The sequence below is a fragment of the Chanodichthys erythropterus genome, chromosome 10, assembly GCF_024489055.1.
Source record: "Chanodichthys erythropterus isolate Z2021 chromosome 10, ASM2448905v1, whole genome shotgun sequence".
NCBI classification, from domain to species: domain Eukaryota; kingdom Metazoa; phylum Chordata; class Actinopteri; order Cypriniformes; family Xenocyprididae; genus Chanodichthys; species Chanodichthys erythropterus.
The window spans coordinates 30,262,221-30,276,039 of record NC_090230.1 but is presented as its reverse complement, the minus strand read 5'-3'; the positions used below and the strand labels follow the sequence as shown (position 1 = coordinate 30,276,039).

The window sequence follows — 13,819 nt, the reverse complement described above, 5'->3', positions numbered from 1 at the left end:
ACACACACACACACACACACACTGGTGTTTCTGGGCTGATGGTTTTTGACAGGTTAAACTGTTACAAACCGCAGCTTTTGGGCTGCAGGGGCTGCTGGGATTGAGCGTGTTCTCTACCGTTCTAATGTAAAGGACACGGAGTCTCACGGGAGCGCTTGAGTTTCCTGATATATCTGTCCATCAGTCACAGCGCGAGACACCTCAGAGTGTGTGTGTGTGTGTGTGTGTTCTTGTATACATGGTTTATGAGGACACAAATGTGTATAATGACATCGATATTACAACATAAACATGGTTTATGAGGACACTTCCTGTGTCCTCGTAAACCAGATAGCTTTAAAAACAGACGGTGATGGGAAGGTTTAGGGTTAGTGTTGGGGAGAGAATGTACAGTTTGTACAGTATAAAAACCATTACGCCTATGGAGAGTCCCCATAAACCACATATACAAGTGTGTGTGTGTGTCTATCAGTGTGTGTGTGTGTGTGTGTGTGTGTCTATCAGTGTGTGTGTGTGTGTGTGTGTGTGTCTATCAGTGTGTGTGTGTAAGGTTAGAGTCCCAGCGAGCAGCGTCTCATCGGTGTCGACCGTCAGAAACTCGAGCGGAGTGTTGCAGGAAGAGAGCGATCGATTCTGACTCAGTTTCTCTTCTGACCTGAGAACAGAATGGCAGAAAGAGAAACATGATTTTTACATTTCCTCAAGATATTCCGAGTTTGACTGTGAAAAACACACTGATGTCACTGGAGTGATATGGGTGGTTGCCGGGGCGTTGTTGTGTGGTTGTTAGGGAACTCACTCTCTCACATGTGACTGAAGGGTTTCGTGTTTGATCAGATCTGGACAGCAGCATCCATCAGGTGGCTCTGCTCATCTCAGTGACGGTCTGCTGTATCATACTGGCCCTCGTCATCATATTCTGCTACTACAGGTACATCATCATCATCATCATCATCATCACTCTCAGGAGGCTTCATTACACTTGAGTTGACGTCCTGTTCTGTGCTTCCTGTGTGTGTGTGTCAGATATAAGCGGCAGGAGACGCGTGCGCGCTACAGCATCGGTCTGGAGCAGGACGAGACCTTCATTCCCGCTGGAGAGTCTCTGAAGGATCTGATTGAACAGTCTCAGAGCTCCGGCAGTGGATCAGGACTCCCTCTGCTGGTCAGACACACTCATGACAAACTCTATTAACCTCCTAGTATGCCACACAAACCTGTATTTTCTATTGCATTTCTTTTTGTCAATGCATTTATATATATATACACTACCGTTCAAAAGTTTGGGATCGGTAAGATTTTTAATGTTTTTAAAAGAAGTTTCGTCTGCTCACCAAGGCTGCATTTATTTAATTAAAAATAAAATAAAAAACAGTAATATTGTGAAATATTATTACAATTTGAAATAATTGTTTTCTATTTGAATATATTTTACAAAGTAATTTATTCCTGTGATCAAAGCTGAATTTTCAGCATCATTACTCCAGTCTTCAGTGTCACATGATCCTTCAGAAATCATTCTGATATGATGATTTGATGCTCAAGAAACATTTAATGTGTACAATATTTTTTTCAGGATTATTTGATGAATAGAAAGTTCAAATGAACAGCATTTATTTGAAATATAATCTTTGTAACATTATAAATGTCTTTACTGCCACTTTTGATTGATTTAATGCATCCTTGCTGAAAAAAAATATAAATTTCTTTAATTTCTTTTCAGAAAAATAAAAATAAAAATTCTTACTGACCCCAAACTTTTGAACGGTAGTGTATAATGCTACAGAAGCTTTGTATTTCAGATAAATGCTGTTCTTTTGAACTTTCTATTCATCAAGGAATCCTGAAAAAAAAAAAAGTACACAACTGTTTTCAACATTGAAAATAATCATAAATGTTTCTTGAGCAGCAAATCATCATATTAGAATGATTTCTGAAGGATCATGTGACACTGAAGACTGGAGTAATGATGCTGAAAATTCAGCTTTGATCACAGGAATAAATTACTTTGTCAAATATATTCAAATAGAAAACAGTTATTTTAAATTGTAATAATATTTCACAATATTACTGTTTTTTACTGTATTTTTAATTAAATAAATGCAGCCTTGGTGAGCAGACGAAACTTCTTTTAAAAACATTAAAAATCTTACCGATCCCAAACTTTTGAACAGTAGTGTATATATATATATATATATATATATATATATATATATATATATATATATATATATATATATATATATATTATATGAGTTTATGTATGTACATATAAATATATGATATATATATATATATATATGTGTGTGTGTGTGTGTATATATATATATATATATATATATATATATATATATATATATATATATATATTTATACTATCTTTTATGTTAGATGCAATTAATTGCATTAAAATCGAATAACAAAACACACACACACACACACATATATATATATATATGGGTCAATGACGTATAAGGATTTTCGACAGGCCCATTTTAATTACCAGAAATAATAATAATATCTATTTCAATTGTTCAAAGACTAAGAATGTTGTGAACACATAAATTCATATTAAAAATTTAAAATTAAGTGATTTTAGTGTTTTTTGTTTAGATTAATTGGCCATAGCCTTAAAAAATGTCACGTGGTGCGACCGTGATTTATCTTAAAATTAATTCATTTCCTTAACATGCTTAATATTTTTTTTACAAGCTCTCAGTAATTAAAGTGTTTAGAAACAAATTATTTGCAGTTCTTTTGAGATTCAGTAAAGAGTGACCTTATATTTTCTTCAGAATTGCCTTTTTAATGTAGTAAACACTTATTTTTTCCTGTAAATCGCATAAAACTGATAAAAATGTTTTAAAATACCGTTCACTTAAGCATACTGTATCAGTGATTCACATTTCAGCCACAGAAATTAGATATTTTATTTTTAATTTAAAGCAGTTATTGCTATTATTAGTCGCACCACATGATGTGTGAGACACAAAGACCTTAAATATCATTAAAAAGAGATAAATAATCAGTTTTATACAAAAAAAAAATAGATTTAAAGCAGATTTTATTAAAATTTCACAGAACTTTCATGAACACAATTTTATAAACTTTTTTTTTATATTAAAAAAAAACCATCACAAACATTAAATATATAATTGAGCTTATTTTGAAGTGCGTATCAAACGATTTCAGTAAATGAGGCGTCGTTTTGTCAACTGTTTGGTGCGATGATCTCTGTGAACCCGTGTCTGTTTTATTCATTTCTAGGCATTTTTAATGACACATTTGTATAGTAAAAAGAAGAGTTGTAGTTAGAGTCTCTCGTTGGCCTGATTAACCAAACGCTCCATAAAACAAACAAAACAAGCCGTACAGTGTAATAAAATAACACATTATCACATTTAATGTTATTAGATCATTTGTTAATAGTTTTAATGCATGTTTGATATGAGTTTTTCTACCCTTTCCTAGTTTGGAAAAGCTTCGTTTTTCACTAACGTCGTGTTTTTTGTTTTCTGTTCACATGTTTCACCCCATCCTCTCCTCACAGGTGCAGCGAACCATCGCCAAGCAGATCCAGATGGTGAAGCAGATCGGGAAGGGCCGTTACGGCGAGGTGTGGATGGGCCGCTGGAGGGGCGAACGCGTCGCCGTCAAGGTCTTCTTCACCACGGAAGAGGCCAGCTGGTTCAGAGAGACCGAGATCTACCAGACCGTCCTGATGAGACACGAGAACATCCTGGGTACTGCAGCTCCTCACGATCCCTCGCATCAGATTAGTGATACTAAAATAACACTGCCTCAAGACTAATGTCTGCATGAACCTGTCTTCCGTGCTCCCGTCAGGATTCATCGCGGCAGATATAAAGGGCACGGGCTCGTGGACGCAGCTGTATCTGATCACAGACTATCACGAGAACGGCTCGCTGTACGACTACCTCAAATCCACCACGCTGGACACCAAAGCGCTGCTGCGTCTGGCGTACTCGGCCGTCTCCGGCCTCTGCCACCTGCACACGGAGATCTTCGGCACGCAGGGAAAACCGGCCATCGCTCACCGAGACCTGAAGAGCAAAAACATCCTGGTGAAGAAGAACGGCAGCTGCTGCATCGCTGACCTGGGGCTCGCCGTCAAGTTCATCAGGTGCCGCACACAATACGTGTATTACATATGGCAAAAAATACACAAAAACAAAGTGTAACTTGATGTTTCCCTGACAGCAGCAGTGTCGGCCCACATCTGGACCGCATGCAGGGCTCAACGCTAAGATTATTTTCTACTGGCCCGGCCAGTGGTTCAAAGTTTTACTTGCACCACCAAAAATTTCACTGGCCCCACAACAAAAAATTAATAAAAGTAAAAGACAAAAAAAATGGGCCTATAAAATAAGCATAGTTATTGTTTTTGTTGTCTTTAACCTCAATAAATAGGGTTATGACACCAAAAGCTACTAGATTACTGTATATATAGTTAGACAAATAAACAGTAGCCTAAGTAATAAAATAATAACAAATAATCAAATTATGAGTAATAGCACAAATAAATACAACAGAACAAATATATACATGAAATAAATGGTGCTTTTGAAGTTTTTGATGAAGGTTTAAGCAGGAGATTTCAGGTATAGATATAACTATAGAATAGATTAAACTTTATTAAAGCAGTTACAGATGCATAAAAATGTTTTTAATGTTGAAAATATGAAACGTTAAATACTGTTATTTAAATTTTTAAAAAAAGCAGTGAATTACTATTAATGAGCGAATCATTGAGATTCAACCGATTCATTCAAACGGCTGATTCATTCAGGAAGTGTTGCTCAGAGACACAAAACAATTCTGTGAACTTTGGAACTATTTTCGTTGCCGAAATACAACGAAACAGACGATTTAGTGTCTAAAATGTAAGTCACTTGATATTAAGTTCTTGTTCATTAAACTGTACAATGAATAAAAACGGCACTCTTTGTGTAATATTGGTTAACAATATTAAATTATATAAAAAAAATAAAACCATCTCTAGATTAAAGTTGTTAAATTTCGAGAAAAAACTTGTTAAATTTGGAGAAAAATGTTGAGAATAAAGTCATTAAATTACGAGACAAAAGTCATTAAATTACGAGAACAAATTCGTTAAATTACGAATTTGTTCTCATAATTTAATGACTTTTTTCTCGTAATTTAATGTCTTTATTCTGATAATTTAATGACATTATTCTCAACATTTTATCTCAAATTTTTTCTCAAAATTTAACGACATTTTTCTCATAATTTAATGCATTTGTTCTCGTAATTGAACAACTTTTTCTCGTAATTTGATGACTTTATTCTCAGAATTTCATGAGTTTATTTTCATAATTTAATGACTTTATTCTCAACATTTTATCTCGACTTTTTTCTCGAAATTTAACGACATTTTTCTCATAATTTAACAAATTTGTTCTCGTAATTTAACAACTTTTTCTTGTAATTTAATGACTTTATTCTCATAATTTAATAAATTTATTATTATAATTTAACGACTTTATTCTCAACATTTTATCTCGACTTTTTTCTCGAAATGTAACGAGTTTTTTTCTAGTAATTTAAAATTTCTAGAAATTTAACAACTTAAATCTCGAGATGGTTTTATTTTTTTATTATTGCTTGGTCTTAATCCTCTTCCGTATTATCTTGAATTCTGAGGCATTCTAAAGGCATTTCAGTAGACTAAATCACGCAGTGAAAGCGTGCGCTAAATATGCACAAGCACTAGTCTAACCTACTAGACTACGTCATGTAGTGTATGTGTGCACTCAATGTGTGTGTTTTTGTTTGTTTTTTGTAAAGTGAGGGACATACTCGATAATTTCAGATCGTTAAATCAACAATTACGATATAATAGACGATATATAACGCACACCCTACAGCACTGACGCGATCGGGCAAGTGACCGCTCCGTCTACTGTCCCGAGCGTCGTCACACTGGCCCCGGGCCATCAGGCAGTCCTTATTGTCGAACCTTATTGTCGAACTGGGCCACAATCTGTTGCTGTCTTAGTTGTCAGCGATGATGTTAAATATGCTGATTATCAAAGATTTTATTTGATGGTCATGATGGGAAGGTGTCGTCAGACTGACCGTGTGTTTATTGTATTGGACGTTTATGTGAGGTCAGATCTTTAACTGGCTGGTGTTGATTTGTGTTCAGTGACACTAATGAAGTGGACATCCCGCCCAACACTCGGGTCGGTACCAAACGCTACATGCCTCCGGAGGTCCTGGACGAGAGCTTGAACCGCTGCCATTTCCAGTCCTACATCATGGCCGACATGTACAGCTTCGGCCTGATCCTGTGGGAGATGGCCAGGAGATGCGTGTCCGGCGGTGAGTTCAGAACACGCTCAACACGTTTAATGTGACGTGAGAGAAAACGAATGTTCAGCTGCTTTGATCTGTCAGGATCTTGAAGTTATTTTAGAGGAGGAGCAAGTTACGATGTTTTAATCGTGTACAGGATATTTGATTCAATAAGAATCATTCACAATAAGATTTAGGAAAGTTTATTTTGATTTCATGTGAAATGTGGCTATTCCAACATCATCATGTTGTCCTGCAGGGATTGTGGAGGAATATCAGCTGCCGTATCATGATCTGGTGCCGACGGACCCGTCCTACGAGGACATGAGGGAGGTGGTGTGTATCAAGAGACAGAGACCCTCGTTTGCAAACCGCTGGAGCAGCGATGAGGTACTGTCTTCTGTCATCTGATTGATAGTTTAGATTTTTTTAGAACGTAAAAGTTACTAAAAAACCTTAACCCACACTATATGAGCCTAAAATGGAGATAAGAACTAAAACAGAAGTAAGGGAATGTTAAAATGCTGACATGAGGGACTGGTGGAGGCAGAGATGAAGTCAGTTTGTTGGTAGTTTACTGGCAGTTCCACAGTCTGATGGAGAAGCTGATAGGATGAGATTGAGCTTCTGTCTGTCTTGATGAACAATAGAGATGAAGTGAAGGTGTGTGGTGAGATGTTACAGGCAAAACAAGAAAACAAGGAGAAAAGTGAGGGCTACTTACTCCAGCATACCGTGCCTTGCGTGGTGGACTCACACAGGTCGACTTCTCCTGACTTGGACTTTACCCGACTTTCACTTCTCCCGACTTGGACTTTTCCAACTTGGACTTCACCCGACTTGGACTTTACCCTATTTGGAATTCACCTGACTTGGACTTCTCCCAACTTGGATTTCTCCTGATTTGGACTTCTCCAAACTTGGACTTTACCTGACTTGGACTTCTCCTGACTTGGACTTCTCCCAACTTGGACGTCTCCCGACTTGGATTTCTCCCGACTTGGAATTCACCCGACTTGGACTTCTCCCGACTTAGAATTTTCTGATTTGGACTTCACCCAACTTGGACTTTATCCTACTAAGAATTCTCCTGACTTGGAATTTTCCCGACTTGGACTTCACCCTACTTAGATTTCTCCCGACTTGGAATTTACCCTACTTATATTTCTCCCGACTTGGAATTTTCTGACTTGGACCTTACCCAACTTGGACTTTACCCGACTTGGACGTCTCCCGACTTGGATTTCTCCTGACTTGGAATTTTCCTGACTTGGACTTCACCCTACTTAGATTTCTCCCGACTTGGACTTCACCCTACTTAGATTTCTTCCAACTTGGAATTTACCCGACCTGGAATTCTTCCGACTTGGAATTCTCCTGACTTGGACTTCTCTGACTTGGAATTCACCCGACTTGGACTTCTCCCGACTTAGAATTTTCTGATTTGGACTTCACCCAACTTGGACTTTATCCTACTAAGAATTCTCCTGACTTGGAATTTACCCTACTTATATTTCTCCCGACTTGGAATTTTCTGACTTGGACATCACCCAACTTGGACTTTACCCGACTTGGACGTCTCCCGACTTGGATTTCTCCCGACTTGGACTTCTCCTGACTTGGACTTCTCTGACTTGCAATTCACCCGACTTGGACTTCTCCCGACTTAGAATTTTCTGATTTGGACTTCACCCAACTTGGACTTTATCCTACTAAGAATTCTCCTGACTTGGAATTTTCCCGACTTGGACTTCACCCTACTTAGATTTCTCCCGACTTGGAATTTACCCTACTTATATTTCTCCCGACTTGGAATTTTCTGACTTGGACCTTACCCAACTTGGACTTTACCCGACTTGGACGTCTCCCGACTTGGATTTCTCCTGACTTGGAATTTTCCTGACTTGGACTTCACCCTACTTAGATTTCTCCCGACTTGGACTTCACCCTACTTAGATTTCTTCCAACTTGGAATTTACCTGACCTGGAATTCTTCCGACTTGGAATTCTCCTGACTTGGACTTCTCTGACTTGGAATTCACCCGACTTGGACTTCTCCCGACTTAGAATTTTCTGATTTGGACTTCACCCAACTTGGACTTTATCCTACTAAGAATTCTCCTGACTTGGAATTTACCCTACTTATATTTCTCCCGACTTGGAATTTTCTGACTTGGACATCACCCAACTTGGACTTTACCCGACTTGGACGTCTCCCGACTTGGATTTCTCCTGACTTGGACTTCTCTGACTTGGAATTCTCCCGACTTGGACTTCACCCTACTTAGATTTCTTCCAACTTGGAATTTACCTGACCTGGAATTCTTCCGACTTGGAATTCTCCCGACTTGGAATTTACCCTACTTGGATTTCTCCCAACTTGGAATTTACCCGACATGGAATTCTTCCAACTTGGAATTCTCCCGACTTGGAATTTACCCTACTTGGAATTTTCTGCTGCTTCTGCTCCAGCAATGACAGCTTTAGTACTTTAGTACTTCCTCTCTGACTGATTCACAGCTGATTAACAGAGATCAACACATACTAATGTCAACTGGACTGTTCTTTAATGACTGCTCTTAGTAGGCTTACAGATGCACTTTAAAAAGGACATTTGACACAAATAAAATTTGACATAAAATAAAATATTTTTGGTATAGTCAACTTTAATAGATAAAATAAATTTCAATGACAATGTAGGGGGGGCTTGATTTTGTCTGTGATGATTTGATTGGATGGTTGTGGTTCACCATTGGTGGATCTCATGTGAGTGACAGGTTGCCCCACCCTCATGATCAGAGAAGAGAAGAGATGCTGCAAGAGGGAGGGGAGGTTATTCTCATTCAAGATTACGAGGAACATGAATTTAAGTTAATGATGTGCACCAATAAATCATTAATTTTCATCTCATGGTGACTTTCATGCAAAATTGCTTGAATCAGTCAGCACCAGTTTCCAACTGCGAAACTCTTAAATACAAACACAGGCCTTCATAATGACTGTTTTAGTTTGAAAGTACACTTATTGTCCATCTCAAAAAATTCAAAACCATTTCTGTTGAATAAAGCACTGTATCACTAATCTTGTGTGTGTTTGTCTAGTGTCTGAGGCTGATGGGTAAACTGATGACCGAGTGTTGGGCTCACAATCCGGCCTCTCGTCTGACCGCCCTGCGGGTGAAGAAGACGCTCGCCAAGATGTCCGAGTCTCAAGACATTAAACTGTGACACTCACATCCGTCCTGAGAGTCCGAGCGGATTAATCCTGCTTTCTGTGAAAGCTCACGCAGCCGCCTGCCGGACAGAGACACGAGTGGACAAACTCTGATCAACGGTCACTGACAATCCAACACAATGAACCCATAACACACTTCATGGGACTCAATCTGTAACTCAATCTTTAAATATTCATGAAGGCTTTTTATGACGACAAAACAAACCAAATGATTCAATGAAATGCATTTTCAAACCCTGAACAGTGGTCATACATCATATTCTTCAGAAGACAAATGCAGCATCAGGTTTACCGTCCAGTCGTTGCTCTGAAAACCGCTGAAATACGTCCTTGTAAAATATGAATGTAAATATTGAATGTCATGAGTTACAGAAAAATGATTTCTTGTGTCACATGAACGTTTGTACAGGATGTTTTGTTTCATGTTGACTTGTGCCTTATTTAACACACATGTAAAAGTTTAATATTTGATAGTTCTGTGTAAATGGAGTGAAAAATAAATGTACGTGTTTAACATTCCCCTCCTTTAATAAAGTGAATTCAAATCTATTTTCTGAATTATATTGTATTCTTACATGCAGCAACATTTCCTGTAACAATGGCTTCATTCAGTCGCAACTGACCCTTCGCTGGGAGTTTGATTGACAAGCGATCTAACCAATCATAACACCGAATCCATTTTGTCCGACAAAGCAGTCAGGAGTTAGAAGATTAACCTCGGTGGGCTTGAACTTGAAAAATGGCGTATACTGACGTCTTTCTGTGTTTGAAACAACATACCTTCTGATGTTCATTCATGTTTATTTGATGCTATGAATGAACTAGTAGGAAGAGATGATTGGTTCACGAGCCGCTTGAGCTGAGGAGCTACAGCGATCTGTCACGACACATTAAAGAGCCACAAAAAGGATTTTATTATTTAAAAATACACAGTTTGAAAGCTGGGACTTTGTTTAATATCATAAGTAACCTGCTCTGTCTTGTCTGTCGACGTGTTGTCAGTGTCCTCTTTGCTCCACGATGTATTTTTCACTCTGTGTGGCGTGACAGCGTTATGGCTTGTTGGACAAAGCAACTGTAACTAAGGAAAGGTCAATTACCGTAATTTTGAGATCAAACCTGTAAATATTGTTTCTATGTCACTGTCAAGGCCAAAATGAACCTGCAGTGGTCAGGTGGCACAAGAAAATTCCCAGTTTGCAAGATGTAATTACGATTTCTAAGAACGTAAATGCTTTTTACAAAGCACCTAATAACACCACTGAATTTACCTGACTTAGACTTTAACCAATATGGACTTTTATACGACTTGGACTTCACCCTACTTGGATTTTTAATCAACTTGGACTTGATCTAACTTGGACTTTAGCTGACTGGGTTTTTATAAGATTTGGATGTCACCCAACTTGGACTTTTATCTGACTGGATTTTGTCCGATTTGGACTTTTATTCAACTTGGTTTTTATCCGACTTGGACTTCACCTGACTTGGACTTCACCATACTTGGACTTTTATCCGACTTGGATTTTATCTGACTTTGTTTTTATCCGACTTGGACTCAGATTAAGAATTACATGTTTTTATATATATTTAAATGTAACCGTCTTTTTCAACAGTGTAACAAATTACCACATATGAAGATCCAAGATTTATCCTGACCCTTGACCCGTGGTATAGTATATACATAATCTATTTTTTTTTCATGATTCAAATCTCAAGTTTGTCACCATATGTAAAGAAATCCACACACAAAAAAACAAGAAAACTGAATTCAGTGTTGCATATAAATATAATTTATTACTCGTTTAAAAATTCTTTCTTACATTTTGTACAGAAACTTCACAGAGGAGATGCAAGCTTTCGCAAATTACATCATGAACGTGCCATAAAAGAATAAGTAACATCCTCACTATAAATATAATAATCGCATGATTGATAACTATGGAAAGCAACTGCTAGCGGTTTTTCAGCATGTATAACTTCTTTGATAAAGGATGCAGAATTTGCATAGACAGCTTTAGAAATCTGGACAACTGAACGTGAACAGAAGAGACGACGCTGGAAATTACAAACACACTCAAATGGCTATTAGTTTAGTTGTTTTGTACACTTATTTTCACTGCAGCGCTTTCACATGCATCCATCGCTTCGTCCTCTGATCGGCTGCTGTCCGTTAAAGTCGCAGCGATTCACGTGCCGTAAACGCACACAAACTGAAGGACCGGAGACGGCCGATGTCTTCACGCCATACAAAAGCAACGTGATTATGACGAACGGATGAGTGACGACCACTGAAGTTTATTCCTGAAATGCGTCCTTCACGTTTTTAGTCCCAAAGCAGAAGGTGTGGAACATCCAGGACACGGTGAACGTTTACAAAACCGCACAATCGCTGCTGAAAGAGTTTAGTCCCTAGTTTGTCTAAATTTTGATTACATACAGATCACTATGCAACAAAACGCAATTAATAATAAAATGAAAACATAATCATAGAATAATAATCATAATAACACTGTTAAACTTTACAGTTTGCTGTATATACAGGAGGCTGGACGTGTAGTTACAAGCTCTGTCCACTGGATGGCGCAATGAGAGCAGAGAAAAAAACAAAACCAGATATGAAAGGAACGTATAAATAAAGGCATTTTCCAACACGTATTCATATAATGTTTGTTTTCATCACCACGCCTGCGAGCCGCTCCCGCGTTCGGTCCTGATCACGTGACATCGCGGGGAGGCCGGAGGTCCAGTATTTGGACAGCAGAAGTCGCGTTTCCTAAGAAACTGATTCGACGGATAGAAAAACAAACAACTGTACCAGGAATCGTACAGACTCTTCCTCTTCCCTTGGGATGTCACCTTTCAAGTCGACTTGTTTTGCAGATTAAACGTGTTTGGAACAGGTCACGGTGATCAGGCAGCGATCTCGGCCGCCCGCTGTGACTCGAGCTCTCCGGGAACTTCCTGCGCCCGGCGCCGCGGGCGGGTGTCAGTGCTCGGTTGCCATGATGTTCTCGTGACGGCCCATTTCCTCCAGAACAGCAGCCAGGCGGTTCAGATTGCCGTCGGGGAAATGCTGCGCCTCCCACAGGTCCAGAATCACGCCGGTCGGACTCGACTTGGTGGCAAAGTAGTTGAGATACCTGCGGACACACAGGATACTGGTTAAAAATATTAAAAACAAATATAAACTTTTGAAACTATGACTAATGCATTTAAAAAATAAATAAATAAATAAAATATATTTATATATGAAATATTACAGAACATGTAAAAAGGAAAACATTTAAATAAAAGCCATTAAAAATGTGAAATAAAATAAACTGAAAAAATACAGAATACTGATATGAAATGAAATATATTAAAATAAAACATCAAAAGAAATAAAAAATGAAAACTGATTGACACTTGACAGAATGTTCTGTATTTATAATATAAATAAAAAAATAAATATTACATAAAATGTAAAATAAATTCATTATATATATATATATATATATATATATATATATATATATATATATATATATGAGCATAAACAAAAGCTATTAAAAATGTGAAATAAAATTACACAAAATAACATACAAATTAGAACATAAAAAAACAAAAAAATTAGCTGAAAAAAAAAAAATACAGACTACTGAATATATGGACAACAAATTAAATAAAATAGAATAAAACATTAATACAAAAATAGGAGCAAAATGAAAAAAATATGAAATGAAATAAAAATAAAACAAAGGAACTTAATAAAGGAACTTAAAATGTACATATAAAAATCTTTTTATACTATATTTAATTTCATATCTTCTGTATTTTTTCATTTTTTTAAATTATTTTTTCAGCTCATTTTCTATGTGCTAATTTGTATGTTATTTTGTATGTTTATCTTATTTCACATTTATTAGCTTTTATTTATGCTCATATTTTTTTGTTTTAATGACTTTTTTTTTTACATTTTATGTAATTATTTTTTTGTTATAAATATTTTGTTTTAAATTTTATATATATATATATATATATATATATATTTAAACATATATAAAATATTTATAACATATATATAAAACATTATATATTATATAAGTGAAATGAAAAATGAAAAAATGTTAAATAAAATAAAATAAATATTATATAAAAAAATAAAACATCAAAAGAACAACTGAACTGATTGTTCTCTGGATGGACTTGAGCAAAACTTATAAAAATAAATTCAATAAAAATCCAGCAAATCCAACATCCATTT

At 36.8% G+C, this 13,819-nt stretch overlaps 2 protein-coding genes across 5 annotated transcripts in view; one reads left to right on the top strand and one right to left on the bottom strand.

The window, feature by feature from the left end:
• Positions 1-10,089, top strand: part of bmpr1bb (bone morphogenetic protein receptor, type IBb) — a 117,766-nt gene extending 107,677 nt beyond the window's left edge. Inside the window, exons 7-13 of the mRNA XM_067397302.1 lie at positions 838-931; positions 1,027-1,165; positions 3,551-3,743; positions 3,847-4,144; positions 6,191-6,366; positions 6,599-6,729; positions 9,441-10,089. Coding sequence (XP_067253403.1) covers positions 838-931; positions 1,027-1,165; positions 3,551-3,743; positions 3,847-4,144; positions 6,191-6,366; positions 6,599-6,729; positions 9,441-9,566 — 1,157 coding nt within the window. The 3' untranslated portion in view covers positions 9,567-10,089. The remainder of the gene's footprint in view (positions 1-837; positions 932-1,026; positions 1,166-3,550; positions 3,744-3,846; positions 4,145-6,190; positions 6,367-6,598; positions 6,730-9,440) is intronic.
• Positions 10,090-11,355: 1,266 nt separating this feature from the next.
• unc5cb (unc-5 netrin receptor Cb) overlaps positions 11,356-13,819 on the bottom strand; it is a 211,189-nt gene continuing 208,725 nt past the window's right edge. For all 4 annotated transcript variants that reach the window (XM_067397298.1, XM_067397301.1, XM_067397299.1 and 1 more), the window contains one exon: positions 11,356-12,716. In XM_067397298.1, coding sequence (XP_067253399.1) covers positions 12,563-12,716 — 154 coding nt within the window. In that variant the 3' untranslated portion in view covers positions 11,356-12,562. The remainder of the gene's footprint in view (positions 12,717-13,819) is intronic.